Source organism: Chlorocebus sabaeus, chromosome 4, assembly GCF_047675955.1.
Source record: "Chlorocebus sabaeus isolate Y175 chromosome 4, mChlSab1.0.hap1, whole genome shotgun sequence".
Taxonomy (NCBI): domain Eukaryota; kingdom Metazoa; phylum Chordata; class Mammalia; order Primates; family Cercopithecidae; genus Chlorocebus; species Chlorocebus sabaeus.
In genome coordinates, this window is record NC_132907.1 from 12,856,922 (window position 1) to 12,880,076 (window position 23,155).

The 23,155-nt window shown below is 38.2% G+C and overlaps 1 protein-coding gene across 2 annotated transcripts in view; it reads left to right on the forward strand.

Moving 5' to 3' along the window:
* The window catches only part of EDIL3 (EGF like repeats and discoidin domains 3), a 446,774-nt gene that overhangs the window by 201,464 nt on the left and 222,155 nt on the right, over window positions 1-23,155 (forward strand). For both annotated transcript variants that reach the window (XM_007977476.3, XM_007977484.3), the window contains one exon: window positions 9,592-9,720. In XM_007977476.3, coding sequence (XP_007975667.1) covers window positions 9,592-9,720 — 129 coding nt within the window. The remainder of the gene's footprint in view (window positions 1-9,591; window positions 9,721-23,155) is intronic.

The following is a 23,155-nucleotide window of genomic DNA, read 5'->3' on the forward strand; positions in this document are numbered from 1 at the left end:
TTTATTTATTGGAGAAAAGGAGATATCAACTACTGTGCCACAATGATTATATATGTTTGTGGAATTAATATATAAAGACTTTCTCAGAAAGTTGCTGAGTGCCTGAAAAAAGTACTGCCCTTAGCAAGCCCAACTCTAATTAATAGTTTAAGTGAATGCAGATTAACCCCAGGGAATCCTCCTTTCTTAATGCTTCCTCCTGTCATGCAGTGCCAGGCTCTCCTTGATGTCCCCTGGGTACCCAATTCTGGATTCTACCTAGTTAATGCCCAAAATTTAGACTACTCTCCTGATCTCCAGCACCATCAAAGCTTATCCCCCACTACTCTGTGATGAGAATCAAGTAAAATTAATTTTAGCTATGACTTTACATATTGATAATATGAGTGCTTTGCCAGACAATTCTGATACACAAAACTCTGGTTTACTTAATCAACTCCAATGCTATAACAAAACAACTACCCAGGAACCATAAGGTGTGTTAAATAGTGCTCCCTACTCCCAATTCATGTATACCAGGAACCCTGAATACAGCCTTATTTGTAAACAGGGTATTGGTTTGCTAGGGCTTCCATTACAAAATACCACAGACCGCATGGATCAAACAACAGAAATTGGTTTTCTCAGAGTTCTGGAGGTTCTGGAGATTTGGTTTCTTCTGAGGCCTTTCTCCCTGGCTTGCAAATAACTGCCTACTTGCTGTGTCTTCACTTGACTTTTCCTCTGTGTGGCAGAATCACTGGTGTCTCTTGCGTGTGTTCAAATGCCCTATTCCTATAAGGACATCAGTCCGATTGAATTAAGGCCCACCTATATGACCTCATTTAACCTTAATTATCTCTTTGAAAAAGTCCTATATCCAAATATAGTCACATTCCGAGGTCCTGCAGATTAGGGCTTCAACATAGAAGTTCTGGGGAGGATACAGTTTAGCCCATCATAGGGCCTTTGTGGGTAAAAATTGTTAAGGATCTAAAGATGAAGACATATTTGATTTACGGTGGGTTCTTATAAGAAGAGAAGAGAAGCAATGAGAAGAAAACCTGTGAAGACAGGCAGGGATTCATGTTATGCTGCTATAAACCAAGGAATGCCAGGAGCCACCAGAATCTGGAATAGGCAAGGAAGGATATTTTCCTAGGCCTTCAGAGGCTCTGTTGATACCTTGATTTCAGACTTCTAGCCTCTAGAACTCTGAAAGAATAAAATTCTATTGTTTTAAGCTACCACATTTGTGGCACATTTTTACATTAACCTAGGAATGTAAACAAGGACGAGGACCTCTAAAGCACCTCCACTAGTCATCTCAGTGCCTTCTTATAGACAGATGTATATAAAGATAGTCTGGTACTAATTCTTGAGGAGAAAATTTATCAGCGGGTTTTGAGGGGGGAACAGTCTCTATCTTCAGGTTTCAATTGTTATAATCTATCCAAATGCTTTTTTGTTTAATGAAAAATATATTAAATTTGCTGATTCTCCACTACGATGGAACGTTTGAGATTGTATCATACAATAGTTTAGGTCTTTCTTCATATTCAAAATACTCATAAACGATTTTTATCCTCAAATGGCTGAATTTTGCACATTTACATTTACAAAAGAGGAAGAGTACAAAGGAGAAGGAAAAAGAGCAGGACGAGAAGCAACAACTAGTGTTTAAAAAATAGTTTGCAAACGTCAATCATGTGAGCGTTCCCAGAATAATTTCTTTCTTTACAACTGGTTTTAAAATAGAGTGACAGTGGCTCAAAATGGCAACTACCAAAATGTTAAAAAAAAAAAAAAAGGTTACCTGTAACAGCAACACCGTAAGATAACTTTGATGTGTTTTTAACATGAGAATTTGCGGTGAAATTTGGGGTCATAGCTATTCTTATTTTATTCTACTTGTAAACAACTGGTAAAAAAACTATGCTATTGCCATTACCTTAGTGACATTTCCTTACTACATAAAGTGTACATTTATTTTGATATGTAACTGGCAATGTTTTGGGGGCATATTTTTTAAAAATTGACCAAAGTCTAGTACATATTATCACTGGAGAATGTTAACCTGTTTACTTTCTAATAATCTGCTTATGTACTGTAAGTTATTCATGATTTGGGATATAGTCTCTAAATGTATGAGAAGCTAATCATATTACACATATGGAACTAACTCTAACTCTACTGTTGGAATTGTGAGGAGATAGATGCAGAAAAGTAGCAAACCATATAGATCTACTACTTTTGTGAGCAATTAATCTCGTTGACATACTTATATGAGCTTGCATAAAAAAATGCCTGGAAAGCATGCTGTTGAATTCAGTTGTTCATTAATATTGATCATATGCTGTCCCCATTGTGTTAGGAGCTACTTAAAGATTACCTGCAAAAGTATTACAGCATTATTGATTTTAAAACTCCCTAAAGCCTCTTGTATCTTGAAAGTCCATTTATGCTTTCATGGTTAAGAGTGATATTACCATTGTTGTCTAATCAGATAATTTGGAATTTTATGAATACTAATCAGAACACAAGCTTATAGTCACCACTCTGTATACTTCTTCTTTATGCCCTGATGCATAGAAGGACAAACTTCTTTACAAGACTTTTGAAGTGAAAAGCAATTGAGATTACCCTTGTCTTCTTTTTGTTTTACAGCCTCTGAGTGGTTGAGTAATATGCATTTGTTCTCAAACTTTGATCTGCTATTAAACTGTTTCAAAGCAGTGTGAGAGTGATATACATGTGTGCTTATGTGTGTGTGTGTTCTGATATGTTATAGAAAATATATGAGATGCCTCAAATATACTAAAGTTTTGGCTGCTAAAATTAAGAATATGGCCAATTCTTAATTTTCATGTTTTAATATGATGCCACTAGGCAATCCTAGAATTAAATTTCCAGGAACCATTATGTGAATAAAGAAATGTATTAATACCAAGCATAGTATTCACAGTAAAGGTTAGCCATTGAAATTGCCTTAAAAAATGAGATATCTAGTTATAAATAGATAACTAAGGATATTTTTCTGATGTGAGATCTGTCTTTCAGCTGCTGACAATTTTAATACCATACAAAGTGCTTATCCCAAATTACTAGCAGAGACCAGCACATAACGAGTACCTAATGAATAAATGTTATTTAACCTGAAATTAGCAGGGGAAACACCTTCTGTAGCATACTGGGCAGTATCCATTTCTTTCTTATCCTCCCAGTACAAGCAACACTATATGCTATATGTGATTATTGTTACTTATAGTGTTACAAGACCTTAAAGTAATATGTTTTTCTCAGTATCAAAATAGAGAAGATTATGGAATGGGGGTAACCCCAAAGACAAAAGTTTTCTAGGATCTCTAATTCTCATATGAATAACCTGCTTATTATCACTTGGGGCAATAAAACTGGAAACTGTTGCTATTGAACCTCAAACATAACTTTTGGCTAGGAAGCAAATTTTGTAAGTTGAGACCTTGGACTACATTTATTATGTTATCTTTATGTACTAACTTGTATTCTGATCATTTTATTTTGCTCATGCATAAAGTGAATGTTTTTATTTATACAGAAATAGTTGAATTAGGTGACTAAAACACTGTTAATGAGATTATACAAGTTACATTTTTCTTCATTATGTATTTGCCAAAGAATTAAGATACATGTAATCATTATGCAAAAGTACACATTCTAATGATCTGTTATTTACAATTCAGTGTAATACGTTTGAAGCTTAAACCATATTAGAGACAAAACACATTGGAATCTAATTATAAATTCAAGGACTTGAAGCTTGAAAGGTATAGAAAGGTTCCAGAAAATATCTAACTTAATTATTGAGTAAAAATCCAAAAGAAGGCCAGGCGCGGTGGCTCACGCCTGTAATCCCAGGATTTGGGGAGGCCGAGGCGGGCGGATTATGAGGTCAAGAGATCAAGACCATCCTGGCTAAAATGGTGAAACCCCGTCTCTACTAAAAATACAAAAAATTAGCCAGGCGTGGTGGCAGGTGCCTGTAGTCCCAGCTACTCGAGAGGCTGAAGAACCTGGGAATGAGCTGAGATGGAGCCACTGCACTCCAGCCTGGGTGACAGAGAGAGACTGTCAAAAAAAAAAAAAAAAAAATCCAAAAGAAAATGGTATCATAAACCTAAAATTAGAATACAGTGTAGGCAGCAAATATAATTTTTATCACTCATTATTTCCATATCCTTGTTTATTCAAAATGTATCAAACACCTACTGTGTGCCAACATAAGTCTTCCCACACAGAATTTATGGTCTAGTAGGGAAAAGCAATAGGAAACCATTCATTTCAACACTTTGTCATGAGTACTTGAAAAAAAGTGTGTACAAGGAACATAACATCAGTCTCACATTATAATTACAGAGTCTATCTCTTTTCATAGTATCTAATACACCGTGTCCCATTTCCTGAAAATACTATGAAATGTTTCCATTGCGGAGGATTTGGAGTCCTGTATTATTTGTAGCAATGTGCTTAGTGAATTCATGCTGATTCTGTTTACATCTGTGAAGACTAACATATGAATACACAGATTTTCAACATGGTAGGAAATGGGGCTTAATGGAAAGGGCGTAGACTTTATAGTTAGGCAGAGTGTGTTAAAATCTATGCTTTTTCAGATAGATATGTTACTTATCCTCCCTGAGCCCATTTTATTGCCTCTAAAACAAGACTATAGTCTTACAAAGCATTACAAAAATTATATGTATACTCATATTGTCTAGTATGCATGCAAAGGACTCCAGAAAGGTTTAATCTTTGGCCCTTTTGCTTTACTCCATCTTTATCTGTTAAATGAAAATCGCTGAATTTCTTGGAGTATGAAAAATAACAGCAGCCATAACCTCTGAAACATGTAATCTTTTTCTAAAGTCTAGATGTCAGCCAAGGTCATGATGTCTTTTGGCGTGTAAATAAAAGGAGCTCCAACGTACCAATTCACATCATCTGGAAATCCCAGAGGCTGCCCCAAGATTGCTGGACAGGCTTCACCTGTGCCCTCAGGAAGTGTCCAGAATATTTGGGACTTAAGAAACCACTGTTCGCTCTATCTTCAGCTTCCTGAACCCATTGGATTCTTGAATCTCTTGGGCATCACATGCAGCAATACTTTTCCCCTTTTGCCAGGATAAGCCACATCAATAGTACAGCCCTTTCACCTTGATTTCCCCAAGTACCACTCACAGGCATATGTGTTTAGCAGCTGTTATTGTAGAGCTCAATGCTCCAGCAGAAGCAATTCACATAGCATCTGTGCAAACAACTTAAACCTGAATTTTGGACATCACAATTTCTTACTAACTACTTTTCATCACATATTATAGCCTACCAGCACATTGCTTGACTTCTCTCTCTCCTTGAAGACTTTATTTCTGCCTTTCCTTTTAGAATTTCTGCTTCTCAGTCTTCTGCATCCATTCCCCAGTTCTTCCCTTTATTTTGCAGATCCATTTAGGTCATCTTGCTCTTCTCACCTTCTAGCCAAGTTTCACTTTTACAAAGACACAGGAGGCCTGAGTAAATAGCATCATGGATTCCAGGTTCCTATTTGCCCCATTTTTATTAGACAGACTTCCATTGACCTCCTTCCTTGGAATCACTGTTGTTTTGTTGTTGTTGTTGTTGTTGTTGTTATGGAGTTTCAGTCTTTTAGCCCAGGCTGGAGTGCAATGGCACGATCTTGGTTCACTGCAACCAGCATCTCCCGGGTTAAAGCAATTCTCCTACCTCAGCCTCCGAAGTAGCTGCGATTACAGACATGCACCACGACACTCGGCTAATTTTGTTTTTTTTTTTTTTTTTTTTTTTTTTTTTTGAGACGGAGTCTGGCTCTGTCGCCCAGGCTGGAGTGCAGTGGCCGGATCTCAGCTCACTGCAAGCTCCGCCTCCCGGGTTTACGCCATTCTCCTGCCTCAGCCTCCCGAGTAGCTGGGACTACTGGCGCCGCCACCACGCCCGGCTAATTTTTTGTATTTTTAGTAGAGATGGGGTTTCACCGTGTTAGCCAGGATGGTCTCGATCTCCTGACCTCGTGATCCGCCCGTCTCGGCCTCCCAAAGTGCTGGGATTACAGGCTTGAGCCACCGCGCCCGGCCTAATTTTGTATTTTTAGTTGAGACAGGGTTTCACCATGTTAGTCAGGATTGTCTTGAACTCCTTGACCTCAGGTGATCCACCCACCTCTGCCTCCCGAAATGCTGGGATTACAGGTGTGACCCATGGCACCTGACCCGGGATCACTGTTTTAACTGCTGTCAAGAACTCGCAGAGGACTTACTGTTTCCGTCATTTTCTATTCCTCCCTCGTCCAACCCTGTCATGGAAGACAGACTTATTTTCTCTGTGATGTAAATTACTCCACTCTCTTCAGTAATTTCTTACCAGTTTTTCAGTAATTTCTTACCAATAACTATTTTTCCTCCTAGGAACAAGTCCTTAAACCTAATTTTTCTCATATTAAGTGGTTTCTAGGGAACATTTCTGAATTCATATTGAGTTTTTTTCCTCACCTGCAAAATTGAAAAGTCAGATTAAGTGATCTCCAAAGATTCTTATTTGCTTAAAATTATATAGTTTTTGACTATAGTTATTTATATGTTTTTTTCTTTAGCTGTTATATGCTTTGCTATCAGTTATCAGTTAATTTTACAGTCTGTCATTTTTACTCTCATTTGAAGTGAATTGATGAGTCAAAACTCTTAACACCACTATGATTTCATTCTACCCTCCCCAGTTAGTTGATGCTCTGAGAAGTACAGGCTTTAGAATCCCAGATTCTTAGTCTGAGGCCTCAGTCTGTCACTGGTAGATATTGATTGAAAAATATTATATAGTCTTTCTGACCTTCAGTATTTTAAAAAAAAACTGTAAAAGAGGATGATAATGACAAATACCTAAGTTATAGTAAAGAATAAATGAGATGAGTTATGTGAAAATAGTTTATAAATTGTAAGGCATTATCAAATGTTAATTAATTTGTGAGGAGGGAAGAAGTGGAAACTGAGAAAGAGGAGAAGGAGAGATAGGTCCTGTAGCATGATTTTCATTTTGTAGCAATGAAAGAAAATGGTTCAAATTGTTCTATAACTAGTCATTGTCATTCATCTTTTTTCCTGTCTCAGATATTGGCAATATACCACCTCAAAGGCAGGTGTTAGATAATTTAATTGATATATGCTTCACAGCACAAAACTGTCTACTTAAATAAATATATTGTTTTTAATTGGTGTGGCGCTGACAAAACAAACAAACAAACAAAAAACCACAGATCCCCTGAATCCTTTTTACTTTTTGAAAATTAGCCCTATCAGGAAGTCAAGGTCCAGGAACTGAACAGTTGCCGCATTGTTTCCTGTTCCATGTGTATACTTATTAGACTCTACAGCCATTGAATTTCATAACATTTTAAACGGAAAGAAATGGAGGGTCAAATACACCTCTCAGAAGAAGAAACAGATTCGTAAAATCTTGCCCCAGTGCAGGACAAACTTGCCTACCTTCTAAGTCCTCACCCATGGTTGAGATTCGATTGCAGTGCTTCAAGTGATGATGGTGATTTTTTTTTTCTCCTCATACCTTTATTTTATTTTTTAACTTTTACTTTTTTGAGACAGGGTCTCATTCTGTCACACAGGCTAGTGTGCAGTGGTGTAATCTTAACTCACAGCAGCCTCAACCTCCCAGGCTCAAGCAATTCTTCCACCTCAGCCTCCTAAGTAGCTGGGACAACAGGTGCACAGCACTATGCCTGGATTTTTTTTGTTTGTATTTTTTGTAGAAGCGGTGTTTTGCCATGTTGCCCAGGCTTGTCTCGAACTCCTGGGCTCAAGCAGCCTGCCTGCCTCAGCCTCCCAAAGTGCTGAGTTTACAGGTGTGCACCACCTCGTCCAGCCCTTGTTTTTTTAGTGGTTTTGACCCATGCAGGAGGAGTCATTCTCTATAGCACTCTCTGTTCAATACCCTTGCCCCAATCCAGTTGCCTCAAGTTATTATTATTCATTTGTCCAGCTCTTCTACCTTGCTTCTTGTTTCAGATGAACACACTCCTTTTCTGAACTAATCTTCCAGGGCTCTCAAAATCACCTCTTTATACATAGTCAGACACTTAGTTTAATTACCCTTGCTTTCCTTTCCTGATATGTACATCTTAACTTCCTCTTCATTGGCTTTTCTTTTCCTTATAAATATATTCTACTCTCTCCAATTAAAATAAGTACAGACTAAGTTAGAGAAAACTATAGTTTTTTGTATTTGTCTTTTTTCACCTCCCAGGGAGAACTTTTCCTTCCTTCAACTTGACTCTTCCCTTCTTCACAATCTCAAGTCTGGATTCTGTCCTGAGTCAATTAACATCCTGCAGGAAGAAGACAATAAGATAGAATTAAAAGTGTTAAAGATTTTTAGGGGGGAATGTCTGTGATGGACAAAGGGGAGAGAGAGCAAGAGTAGATGGGATGAGCCTACAGACTGTGACACAGCCTGTCACTTTGAAGGGAGAAAAGGAAGGAGAGAACATTGCATAGAAAAAGTCTCAAACTTCTATGGTTTTAAGAAAAATCTCAGCCACACCAGTGGGGCACCTCAGAGTACAGAATGTTCATTAGAGAAATCCCAGGACAGGCATGACTGGCCCAGCTAACTCTATGCCCCTTTGGTATTTAGTTTTTGGCCAGGGAGCCTGGCCTTGAAATAAATGCTGCCACCGCAGATCCTGTGGTTCAGTAGTTGGATGTTGTCAGCTAACCACACTCCTGGCAGCTGGTTTTCTCCAAGAGAGCTCTGAGCAGCACCACACTTTCATTAGCAGCCACAGTTACTAAATAATCTGCTGTTACTTTCTCAAAGTTTAAAAATGGCCATCAGCCCCTCTTCTCTAAGTATGCAACTTTTGATGAACTGCTTCTTTTAGATTGGCAGAAAATATGCTTCCCCGGAGGTATGTTCCACCATAAACTCATAGTCTATAAAAGCTTTGCAACGAGCTATCCAATTCACTTGGTTTGTGTGGTTACAGCCATATGCTACTTGCACCAGCAGGGGACAAAAAATTGTGGAGTTGTGAATGCAACTCCAGAAAAATTGCTATTCAGTATTACGTTTTAAATTTTTTTATTTTTATTTTTATATTATTATTATACTTACTTTTTAAACACACAGTATTACTTTTGAAACACACAGGAGTATTCTACAATTTGGAAATTTTAATATCTAATATACTACTAATAGTTTTTTGAGTGCTTTACAAGTGACAGACACTGTTCTGGGTATTTTATATGTATGAACTCTTTTCATCTGTATTATAACCTCTTAAGGCAAATGTTTAGTATTGACATTTAACAGAAAAGGAAACAGGCACAGAGAAGAGGTATGTATATATCTCAAGACTGCATGACTGTGAAGTGGTAAAACCAAGATCCAAACCCAGGTCATTCGTCTCCAGAGCTCATACAATCAGTACATTTCCTATGCTACTAATATCCAGAACACTTTTTTCAGTAAAATTATTAATTGTAAGATGTTGACCTAATGCCGACTTTTAAGAATATGCATCAAGCAGAAATATTTTTTTCTGTCTTTCAGGTCCCTGCATTCCTAATCCATGCCATAATGGAGGAACCTGTGAAATAAGTGAAGCATACCGAGGTGACACATTCATAGGCTATGTTTGTAAATGTCCCCAAGGATTTAATGGGATTCACTGTCAGCACAGTAAGTTATTCATAGTCACTGTGCTTTTATTATTATTGATTACAAAGTATACAAGCCATAGTCATTCTTGTTTGTAGTAGACTCATAGAATCTTAGAAGCAGAAGAGAGCCCTGGCATTTGGCTAATGCTGCTTCTCTCCCATGGATTACACCATGGCCACAGTGGAGGATTCCTAGACTGTTTCAATCCTCCCAGTGGCATGGGAGGCTTGTAGTCTTCTGGTCAGCCCTTTTTATTAATGCCCCACTATCCTTGCCAAAAGTTGCACTTGACATTAAACTGATATCTGTCATCTCTTTCATATTTGTCCTAAAGTCACATCCTTTAAGTTTTCCAAAAATTTTTCTGGTGATTAGGTTCAGAGATGATACCCAGAAAAACAAAAAAATCAAAAACAAAAACAAAAAACTGCCACCCTGCCCTTAAGCCAGTTTTCTCCTTCTTACATGTTGGCATTTTTAGTGTGAAAATCTTTGAATGCTCAACAAGTATGCTACCTGCACTTCTTGTTTAATCCCAATTCTTATTTATCTTGGAAGGTTAAAGAAAATAGATCCCACTAGTGATGATTTCTCCTTAGAAGGAGGGATGAACATAAATGCCAAATGAGTAGTGTGGTGCCTTAGTGCTGTAGGTGTTCGGCAAGCAGGGGGGCCACAGCCAACTCTAAGCTGTCAGGGAGATTTCTCACAGAGGTTGCCACATGCGAGCTGAGTCTTGAAGGAGGGACAGAATGCTAATCAGAGACAGGGGAATGACACATAGTAGGAAGAGTGAGGAAGGAATAGACAAGCCATGATTACTGTATCGATGGGTAAGACAATGGTATTAAGAACAATAAGGCAAAGCTGGATTTGTCAGCTAGAGCTGGATATCCAAGCATCAGAAAAAACAGAGAGCCTTCTGGCTCTGTGATTTTGGGAGTATCTTGTACTTTTCTGGAGACATGCCATGGCCAAAAGTTTGTAGAATTTCCGTAGAAACCTATTGTAGTTCATGGGCATGTGTGCTTTGTACAACTGCCATCTAAACTGCTTGTAATTGTCCCTAAAAGCTCAGATCACCAACAAAGAAATGAAAGGCTATGGATGTTTCTCAGGTTGGGCCCAGAGGTGCCAAGGCTAGGTCTCCCTGATGGTAGCATCACTGCTCAGCCTTCACACATGGACACTTCAAAACAGCCCTGGAAAGAGAGAGATAGGAGCCCAGAATCTCAGGAGCCTTGACGTTCACTTAATCCCATGAAGACAATATTACTTACCCTTACTTACCTTGTGATGTGGTATCAGAAGCAGTACCCAGAAGGAAACAGACTGGCCACCCCAATGGAGCCCCTTAATTCTGAGCTTCTTGTATACAGCACACACACTTACAGAGGATGCCTCTAGAAGAATCGGATTTTCATGACGGGCTGCTGTCCAGTGTTCAGAAGCAAGTCTTATATCTAAGGTCATATTATTCTAACTTCCTGTTTTTGTATGGGATCCAGGAGGCAGTAGGTGAGAGTATGTAAAGGCTTTATACTTAAAGTACAAGTATACTTAAAGGCTTACTGTTAGAATATGTCCCTATTTGGAAGGACAATATGTGGAAGACATGTATAGAACCCTGATGTCACTTAAGTAGTTCACATTTATTAACTCTCCCACCATGACTTAGTGTTGAAGTTAGAGTGAAGTTGAGGCCTGCCCTTAAACCAAGAGTTGGGAAACTTTAAATGTTAGTTGTAATTAAAAATATCTATACAGTGGTACAAAATTGTTTTCACATCTCTAGACCTTGTTTTCTTCATGTTGGGAAGGTCAGGTTAGTTTTAGTTATCTTTAATGGCCTGGAAGTCCCATTGAAGACATCGAGTCATCTTTTGTCTTTTTTTTTGTTTTTGGTTATATAAGTGAGGTTGCTCCAGAAGGGTGTTAGCAGGTATGTGTCCACCTGCGTCTGACTCCTACACATAGTTGGCCATGAATTCTTTCTAGAGGACTATCAGGTTTGGGAAAACAGAATAAATAAATAATTTTTTCCCCATTCTCCATGGTGGAAAATCCAAGTCTTTTATCTCATAGCTTCATACTATATTCAAACAAACTTATAAATTCATATATTTTTATTGAATTTCAAGAGTTACTTCAAAGCACAAAGAAATCTTTCCCCTTAATACATCTGACCACCCCCACAACAATATTTTAAACCCATGTCAGGAATTGCAGTGGGAAGTCCAAGGCTGAGAGATTCAATTCAGAACTTGGATTTTGTTGTCTAAACCACCTAGTCCCTATTTTCTTCATTGCATTATTAGAAGCAACAGAAAACAGAGGAAAAAGGACTGGATTTGGAAGCAGAAACCTAGATTTGAGACCTGACCTTTACAGTTATTAAATAAGTGACCCTGAGCCGGTCATTTGATCTTTCTGTGATTTCAGACATACAAATTGGAGAATTGAACTGGAAATAGATGGTCTTTGGTTCATATAAACCATGAGTATTATGAATAAATGCATAGCTTACTCACTGTACAAAGGTTAGCAAGCCTTCCTCTTTATAGATGAAATTGGAAGGGATGATATATTGAGAAAGCAGCTATAGAAGTGCTAGGGGCCCTGGAAGCTTCCTCAGCTAGGAAAAACAGAAAAACAGCTCTTTAAACTCTTGCAGGGATTGCTAGGTAGCTGGGTTTGTTTTTCATGGTGGTAAAAGTTTTATGACCTAGATATTTAGAACCTTGCTACTCAAAATGTGCTCGTGCATCAGGATCTTCAGGAAGTTTATTAGAAATGCAGATAAACAGGCATCACCTGAAATCAACTGAATCAGAATCTGTATTTCAAAATAATTCCCAGTTAACTCTCATACACACTGAAATTTGAGAAATACTGCATAAGGCTTTGAATAGCCAAAAGTGATAGTTTCATAGCTGAGCAACTGTCACGTTCAGTTACATAACAATAAATATAGGCAAAATATTTAAGGTTTGTAAAAAGCAAAACTATACTGAAAATCAATAAAAATGAAAGTTGTACAAATATAGCGTGAACATTTCATTTGGAAAAGAAACTTAAACAATTCTTGAGACAGCTATGTTGAGGGGACTTTTAAATTTTGTCCTATATGACAGAATGTTAACTAAATGTCTTTTGGAAAATAGCTAGACATTTAAAGGACTTTAAATTTCATGATACAGGAGTGACAAATATATAGTTAATAGGTCTATTTTAACAACTATTTTATCAATATGTGACAAATTAGAAAAAATATTTCCAGCATCAGCATTATTACCTACATATGCTTTTTAAAATGTTTTTGGGATTTTATCATTAATAGACTTAATTTTTAGAGCAGTTTTAAGTTTACCAAAAAATTGAGCAGAAAGTACAGAGTCCCATATATCCCTCCTCCTACATAATTTCCCTTATTAACATCTCTCATTGCTGTGGTACATTTGCTATCATTGATGAACCAGTACTGATACCTTATTACTAAAGGCCATAGTTTAGGGTTCACTCTTTGTATTGTATAATTCTATAGGATTTGAAATATGTATAATATCATGTATCTACCATCACAGTATCATACAGAACAGATTTGCTAAACTAAAAATCCCCTGTATACCTGTGTATCATTTCCTACTTATCTCAACCTTTGTAACCACGGATCGTTTTACTGTCTCTGTAGTTTTTCCTTTTCTGGAATGTCATGTAATTGAAATCACATAGTATGTAGCCTTTTAAGACTGATAGTAAGTTTCCTCTGTGTGTTTTTAGGACTTAATAGTTTATTTAATTTTACCTCTGAATATTAATCCATTTTATGGGTATACCATAGTTTGTTTATAAATTCAGCATTTGAAGAATATCTTGGTTACTTCTAGTTTTGGGCAATTATAAATAAAGCTGCTATAGACATTCAGGGCAGGTTTTTGTGTGGACATAAGTTTTCAACTCATTTGGGTAAATACCTAGTAGTGCAATTTCTAGATCTTATGGTAAAAGTACATTCAATTTTGTAAAAGAACCTTCAAATGGTCTCCCACGTGGCCGTTTTGTATCCTCACCAGCAACGCCTGAGAGTCCCTGTGTTTTACATCTTTACCAGCACTCATTGTGTTTTGGATTTCAGTTATTAGATGTCCTTTTTATGGTAATGAAAGTAGCATGAGGTTATAACTTTATAAGAATAATGATTAGTATTGGATTTGGTATAGAATTACCACATTTATATATATATATATATACACACACACACATATGTATATTTTCAAATGCCATAGAAGAATGTGAAACACACACATGCATGTGCTCACACACAGGCATATATATACACACACACACACATATACACACACACATCTCTGTGTGTGTAAATTATAGAATGAATTGAGCACCAAAATTGTCTACAGGTCAAACTTTTGAAAAGCATTTTTAAGCAAGCAGTTTTGTGCTGGTGGCTGCATTTGGGACTGTCTAGAGTGATTATATTTTATTTATTGCCTGGTAACAAATGTAATGCCATAGGGAAAGGCTGTTTCTTCACTCCCAGAACTCTTTCCCATCTTCCCACAGAAGGCATACTATATGTTCTTCTTTACCTTTGCACAGCTCCACAGACTTTGATTCATTTTAAGAACATATTTTCTTTGTTCCTACTTTTCAAGAAAGGAAGGCTGATCTGGGAGCCCACTGAGCCTGGAAAGAAACAGGACAGTTTAAGAGAATTGGCCCATGTTATCATATTAGCTCAAGATAGAAAGCTTCCATATATATATATATATATATATACACACACACACACACACACACACAGACACACACACACATATATATATGTATATTTACCACCGATAAAGTTGGCCAGAAAAAAACAATCAAAAACTTCCCTCTTTTTGTATATTCTAACTACTTTAAGTCAGTTTGGTCTTAATTTTATATTAGTGATTAATGCAGTCACACATTTAACCAGTATTTATTGGGGTCATGAGTCCCATTTGTAACTTCCATATTTCACTTTTCTCAGAGTTTGTCAATGATATTTGCTGTTTTCATGATCATTCTTAATTGCATTAATCACATATTTGGCAATTACATGCTTTGTCTTCTATGTTACATTTGTTAAACATGTAGATTACTGGCCCCACTTCAGTTCTGTTGAATCAGAATTTTTGGTTGGTACCCTGAATTTAGTGAAAAGCATCCATGTGATCCTTCAGTACAAAAAACTTGAGGATTACTGACCTAAGGAATTACCACTACCTTCAATCTCCAAATGATACTGGAGGAACCATGCTGTGAGGGGAGGAATTCTGGTCAGACCTGAGTTTCTGATGCAGCTCTATCTTGGTGAGTTGATGAAGCATCGGTTGGCATATAATGGATCTGTGCCTAAGTTTTCTCACCCAGTAAATCGGTTCACTTCAACAAGCACTGACTGAGAACTTCCAGCATTGAGTGTGGAAATAACAGTTCTTTAAAAACTGCCATTAACAATCCTTTGTCCTGCTTCCCTAAACAGATGTTTGTTAAGATCAGATGAGGCATTTCCGAACATACTTTACAAGAAAAGTTAGGTATGCCCAATGGACTAATACTTTAAAATATAATGGGGATTCCTACTGATCTTGACTTTTTCCCTTCCTTTAAAAACAATTATAATTATTTTAGGAAACATTTGGTGTTGTAAGGCAGGGGAGGCTCAGGCACACTATGTACCTCCATGCTTTTCTAGAATTCCTCTTATCATTAATTCTTACTTTAAGTTACTCTTTATAATTTTAATTTGATGGCTTCTTTCAGCTTTTTGTTGTGTTGGATTGCCATTAATGTCAGTGGGGATGGCACCACTTTGAGAGGCCAGAGAAGAGACCCAGAACGAGGCAATGAGACATGGGGTTTATTGAAACATGGAGGTTACATACAGTGTGGTCCAGTAGCAGCAGGCTGGACAGAGCTGCCACCACCGTCTACAGAAAGCATACAGTGTAAATAGCATTTCACTTAACACCCTTCACCTGGCAATCTCAACCTAGCTTAAGATGTTATTGCTATCAGGTGCATTTACCATACACCTCAGCTCAGCATCTCTTTGAATGGCCCTCACATTTTTATCATATTATTCTTCTGTGATTTCCCCAGCACCAGGTATGCAGAGGAGCACTGCTGCCAGATGTGGCAGCAGCAATACAAACTACAACAAAAAAACAAATAACAATCACGCTGCAAAGATAGTTCTTCCAAGCACTTGGGAGTTGATCCTGGACATGCCATGGCAGGCCCATGGTGGAGAGTGGCAGCTCTCCATAGGCCTAACAGTCTGTCTTGTTTGAGAGAGAGGCCACAGCCTATGCCCAGTCAGTGAAGAGGTTAGCTGCCTACCATCTAACCAGATGACACCCAAGCACCTGACCAAAAAGCCTGAACTTTGGACCCTTTCTGCATCAACCATCCATCCTCCATTTGCCTAGTGGTACAACAAGGTGGGGGCTGCAGCTGACAGGCTGGAAAAAAACTTAGAAACCAGCATATCATCAGTGCAATGGAAAATAGGTACCCCTTCCATTCTATAACCATCTATTGCTGTTATAGACCCTTGGAAATGATGAATGCTACCATACATGAGAGTGCATTCTACTCTAGTATCCACTAGGGCAAGCACAGCCTATTCTTAGGTGTCCAGTGTATAGTTAGTTCTACATATGACCTCTGGTCCTCAGACACCCTAGCCACCATTGCTCCCATCAGAATTTTGAAGCCTTGGCCTTCATCCAAGTCCAAAGGTGCCTACTCCTGCCATCCCTCTGCAGCAGAGGGGGTGGACTGAGCCTGAGGCTCTTTAGAGAACCTCTGTTCTAGCTTGAGCTTCTGCCATAGTCTGACCAAGACAGCATCAGGCTGTCTGCACCCTCACAGTAGGCATTCCTGCTAGCATGCCATGCCATGTCTTCAACAGGCCACCCTGATGGGCCCCTCAACTGTGTCCTTTCCCTGGGCTCCTTTGTCTTTCATCCTAGCAGTGCATCACCACCCCCCGCCAACAACCACACCCACAGACGAGCGCACCATACCTTTGGTTTGGCAGGGACTCTTAGATGGTGCCTTTCATGCCAGCAAGAAAAGTTCATTGCTGGGACCTTGGCAATGCTGAGCATAGATAGCATGCTTCACCCCTAATTCCTGGAGGAGTGCCCTGCAATTCCTCCATAGTCTGTCATCACAAAGGCCACGTGGGGACATCTCCCTCACTTGCCCTGGCTACCTTGCAGCAACACTCACCCAGGTTAGGAGGGGGATGGCCCCATCGCCATTACTGGCAACACAAAGGTGCTGCGTCAAGGTCGGGTGGTTTGTGATGGACGCCATTTTGCCGTTTTACTCATCTCAGGTCTGGAGAGTATAGTAGCCTCTGCCTCCATGTTCTACAGATGGAAAAGCCACCCCATCATTGACTCTCTACCCTTCTGCCTGAACCTATTTTTTATATCCACCAATTCTACAGTGGGGTCGTCCCACGTTGTGGTGTGCTGCTGTCTTCCAGGGGGTGGAGGAGGGGCAGGGGTGGCGGCAGTCGTGCGACTCTGCTTCCAGTGGGTGCAGGGGAGTTGGTGACTCTTCATACAGGCTACCTGACAAGCTAGGGTCTCCATTTTGTCTGGCACCTCTTTGTAGTCACAACTTGTCCTGCAACTGGCAGACCCTCACCTGCACCATGAGCTCGGCCTCTATGGCTGCTTGGAACAGCGTCAGAAGCCGCCAGCCAACTGTAACTCCCACAGCTCAGGCATCTGACCTTCACTCAGTCAGATCACACCCTGCAACAACTCTTCCAGACCATTCAGCGTTTTCAAGGCACCTCCATACTCAAGCGCTGGGCCTCATCCATCAAGTATAGCAGCTACCAGGCCCCACATAGACATGCATGGCCAGCCTAGGATTTATCTCAGATTTTTCCTTCTCAGATCCTATCTTCTGGGCACTCATGGAGTTTTCTTACCTCCTGTTGTCATGCTGGACCTCTGTTTACTTTAGTAGGGATGGCACTGGGTTTGAGAGGCTGAAGAGCAAACCCAAAGTCAGCAAAGGAGACAGGGTATGTCACGGGGAAATTACATAGGGTGCTGCTCAGTGGCAGTAGGCTGGACAGGAGAGCCACCACTGCCTGCAGAAAGCATGCAGTTAATACAATGTTTTTCACTTAATGCCCTCCAACTGGCAACCTCTACCTAGCTTGTCATTGTTGTTGGGTGCATGTGCCATGCAGGGTCATTCTTAGGATATGCGTAAGTTATTGCTATCAGGTGTATCTATGGTACACTGGAGGTTGTACAGTATACTTTTCCACTAGAAAACCAATATTCTCCAATGAAGAATTCATCTCATTCTTTCCTCTTTTTCTTTCTTTTGTGTGTATGTGTGTGTGTGTGTGTGTGTGTGTGTTTCGCTTTTGTTTTGTTTTTTTAAGACAAAGTTTATCTCTATCACTCAGGCTGGAGTGCAGTGGTGTGCAATCCTTGCTCACTGCAACCTCCATTTGCTGGGCTCAAATGATCTTCCCACCTCAGCCTCCCAAGTAGCTGGGACCATAGGCATGCCACCACACTGAGCTAATTTTTATATTTTTTATATAGTCAGGATTTCATCATGTTTCTCAGACTGGTCTTGAGCTCCTGGGCTCAAACAATCCCCCCACCTTGGCCTCCCAACATGCTGGGATTACAGGTATGAATGACCATGCCAGGCCAAGAATTCACTTCAAAAACTGTAAATTTTTACCTGAAGTTATCACTGACACTTGCAAACTATATAACAATATTAGTGAAATAAAGACCTCCAAAAAGACTTCCAAAATAGACTTGTCTCCAACCCTAGAAGATTTTCAGACTGGAATTGAAAAATTTTCCTGCTTTCCAGTGGTTTTGCTGGGCAGTATGAAACACTTTAACTCTGTAAACCAAAGGTTCTCAAACTTGCTGTGCATATGAATCATATGGGGGTCTATATAAGTATGCAGATTCTTCTTGCCAATCCGTAGAGATTCCAACGTAATAGTTTTGGAGCCAGGTCTGACTATTTAATAAGAACCCCAATGAAAGTGATGCAAATGGATCTGGAAGTCTGGTTTTCAACTTTGGCTACACATTAGAGTCTCCTGGAGCATTATAAAAAATACCAATGCCTGGCTCTCACCCCAGAGATTCTGACTTATCTGGACTATGGTATAGGCATTAGGAGTTTAAAAACCTCCCCAGAAAATTCTAATGTACAACTAAGACTGAAAATCAGGTTCTAGAACCATATGTGAAGGGTTACAATGCCTTAAAGAAACTAAGTGCAGACATAGTCAAAGAGAAATCAAGCTTGGGATAGGTTATTATAATCCCGCACTGAATGTGTGATCTCACAACCTTATTGAATTCAACCTTTATTTAAGATAATGGAAATTGTCTTATAGCAAAAACCCCACAATGATTAAAAGAATCAGTGCAGAAAAATATATTAGCTTACTACTTTTAAAATCTGACCCTTACTTAATCGGATCCACCCTCTGCAACAACTTTTAGCCCATAACCTATCTATAATAACCAGAGTTCTAAGGCATTTTTATTTTCTTGTTTTTCTCCTTTGGCTGGAAACCAACAAAGAGCATTGTCATGGCAGACATATATAATAGCTATTTGCACAAATGCACTATTCCAATATAGACACAAAGCTTGTGATTTTTATGATACTCAGATATGTATAAAATCCAAAATTTTTGAAAATTGCTACTTTAGACTAACAATAAAACATTTTCTCTTTTCTGTTATTTATTTTTAATATGAATGCCAGAAAAACAATAATCTCTGAACAAAAATATGTTAGACACATTTTGCCAGAAGATTATACTCATGAAGCTGGTGTATTTATATTAATAGGCCTTTTAGAACTGATTAGAATAGAACTTTTATAACTGATTCAGCCAGGCGTGGTGGCTCACAGCTGCAATCCCTGCACTTTGGGAGGCTGAGGCAAGCGGATCACCTGAGGTCAGGAGTTGAAGACCGAATTGGCCAACATGATGAAACTCCGTCTCTGATCAAAATACAAAAATTAACCAGCTATGGTGGTGCACACCTGTAATCCCAGCTACGCTGGAGGCTGAGGCAGGAGAATCGCTTGAACCCAGGAGGTGGAGGTTGCGGTGAGCTGAGATCGCACCACTGCACTCCGGAATGGGCAACAAAATGAGACTCCGTCTCTAAATAAATAAATAAATTAATTAAAATAAAATAAAATAGAATCGATTCATAATTTTATATTGAAACAAATAGTATTATAAATGTAGTTTTTAAAAAAATTGCATGTAATTCAAATTTCCTAGACCTTCTAGCCAAAGGTGGTACTGATTTCTAAATTACTGTTGCTCTTAGTTATCATCTTCCAAGTCAGTTGCTTAGATAGAACTTCATTCTCCCCTAAAGTCTTCCCCAGCCATGTCAGGAAATAACTTACTTATTTATCCATTTGATAAATATTTAATGAGCGCTTACTAACTGTTTTGTCAGCGTGCCGCTGCTGTTGTTCTGACCTTGAACATGGTGATAAGGGAAGACTATTCTGTTCTCTGTTAGTGGCCATCTAGCCAACTGAAACTGTACATGGTCTAAGGTCAAGGTCAAGCCTAGCCGTTTTAATGGCATTGGGTCTTCCTATGTTCTTGGGAGTTGGAAAGACATGTGTCTTTTCCCAGAACCTCCCAAATGTTTTTGTGAAGATGGTTGCTCAGCCTTTCTTCCTTAACTGCTCTTTCATTTGGGATCCAGATATCTCAGGCTGTTTGGGAACAGATGCTATGGCCACACCTCTCTTATTCTCATCTCTACTGTCTTTCCCAGGAAATCATTTTTCAGTCTCATTTCTCCTAGAAGGGCAGCAATAAACAAGAGAATAAATCTCCATGAGTATCTGAAGCTCACTTGTACAACAAATAAGTTACTAACTCCCTACTCAGTGCCAAGCACTAATCTGGATAGTGGAATATAGCACTGAACCAAAATAACCAAATCTCTGCTGTCATAGAACTTGATTAATGGAGAAAAGGATAATGAAAATGTGACACAGGCATTACTATACAGCCCAGCAATTACACTCTTGGGCATTTGTCCCAGGTAAGTAAAAAGTTAAAGTTCACACACATACCTGTACCTGGATACTCATAGCAGCTTTATTTGTATTAGCCAAAATACAGAATTGCACAGATGCCCTTCAACAGGTGAATGGTTAAAAAATCTGTGGTACATACATACCATGGAGTTGCTACTCAGCAATGCAATGAAGGACCTATTGATATATACAACAACTTAGATAAATCTCCAGGAAATTAAGCTGAGTGAAAAAGAAAAGTCAATCCCAAGAGAATACATACTAGATGATCCATTTAATTACATTTTTGAAATGATGAAGTTTTAGAAATGGAGGATAGATTAGTGGTTTCTAGATGTTAGGGACAGAGGGAGGTGAGTGTAGTTATAAAAGGGCAACATGAGGTTCCTTGTGTTGGAACCATTTAGTATGTTGACTGTGATGACACATACAAAAACCTACATATGTGATACAATCTTATAGAGCCTAATTACATACATATATCAATATAAGTAAACCTAGAGAAATCTGAATAAGATTGTACTCTCATAGTAATGTCAATATTTTGGTTCTGTTTTTATACTGTAGTTTGTCAAATATTAACCATCGAGGATAACTGATTAAAGTATACATGGTATTTCTTTGTATTATAGTTTTTCAAATGGATATGAATCTATAATTATTGCAATTAAAATTTCAATTAGAAATAACAGCACCACAGTGCATAATAACAAGTTTTGTTATGTTTTGTAAGAATGGAGATTATGGAACAAAGGGGTATGAGTGCTGTTTTAGAGCTTGGCCAAAGAAACTTGCTCCTACCAAATAACAAGCAGAGATGTGAATGAAGTCAGGGGGTCAAGCATGTGAATCACAAGGATTAGCAAGTATTGAATCCTAAGATGGGTATGTGTCTGGAGCATTGTAAATGATTAAGAGGGTGGGCAGAAAGAGGACCTGAGCAATAGTCAAGGTCTTATAAGCCATAGAGAAGACTTTTAGTTTTATTGTAGTTGTGGAATTTTAATTGTGGAAGCACACTTTTGTAAGGTGGACAGCAAAGGAGTAAATGAACTAATTTCTATTTGGAGAATGATTCTGGCTGATGGTAAAGAATAGGTTCAGGTAGGGGTAAGAGTGGAACGTTGCAACCATCTGGGAGGTGATGGTGGCTTGGACCAAGGTAGTAATGAACACTTGGGAGGAGCTGAACAATGTTCATATTTGATAAATAGTTTGAAGTCAATTATGACCAGCATCATAAATATTTATGGGATATTTTTGTTAATGAATTTCAGTAGCATTATAATTATTTCTCTTTTTACCTAACTTTTTACTATAGATGTGGGCAGTGTAATATACTGTTCTTATAATTTCAAGTGTGCATTGTAATTGCCACTTTTTCTATCTTTCAATAGCATCATTGAGATAGAATCTAGAAATTTAAAGAGAAATAATACATATGTTCATACACATATAGGTATGTACAGATATAAGGAATGTCTTAAATATGTACGATGCTATTTAAGATGTTGAATTTTTAATTTTTGATATCTTTAAAAGACCCATAAAATTGGTTGTCTTTAGATATATTGTGTGTTACTTTAAATTTCGCATCAGCTAAGTCATGAGTGTAATGCAGTATATTTTAAAGACAATATTATAACAGAAGTATGTAAATCAAGAGTAATTACATGCTAAACTACAACAAAGATTTTGAAAAATAGAGCATTGTTTACATTTGAATAGTAAATCTGGAAATCACAATTGCATAGAGTGGATATTTACTAATGTCAACCTTTAGAATGTAGTATTTACCAATGTCAGCCTTTAGAATGATTGATTTTGCTCTCAACATTCTAATTTATTTTACAATTATGCCATAGCCTAAAAGTTTAGATAAATTTAAGGCAATGTATCATTTGGAAATAAATAGAATATTCAGGAGCTTTTAATCATTTTATATGATATATCTTAAATTGAAATATTTCCAAATGAGAATTATTCTCTCCTTGACCATCTGAAAATGCTTTTTGGTTGGTAAGTAAAGGAATTGTTTCTAACTTTTTCTAAATAAAGTGAGTGCAGTTTATTTGATAGCATGGTTGTTTAAAGAGCTGAGAATTTAAATGTAGAAAAGACTTAAACTTCCATTCCTTCTATACTCTTAACAAGTCATATCAACTTTAAGTAATGATAATAACAGGTCTTGGTTTCCTTGGTTTTAGAATAGAAATAACTGGACCACTTGCCTACTCTCAGGTCCCACTTGATATGATGCCCTGTCAATTTAATATATGTGATAGTGTTTTGTACAATTAAATGT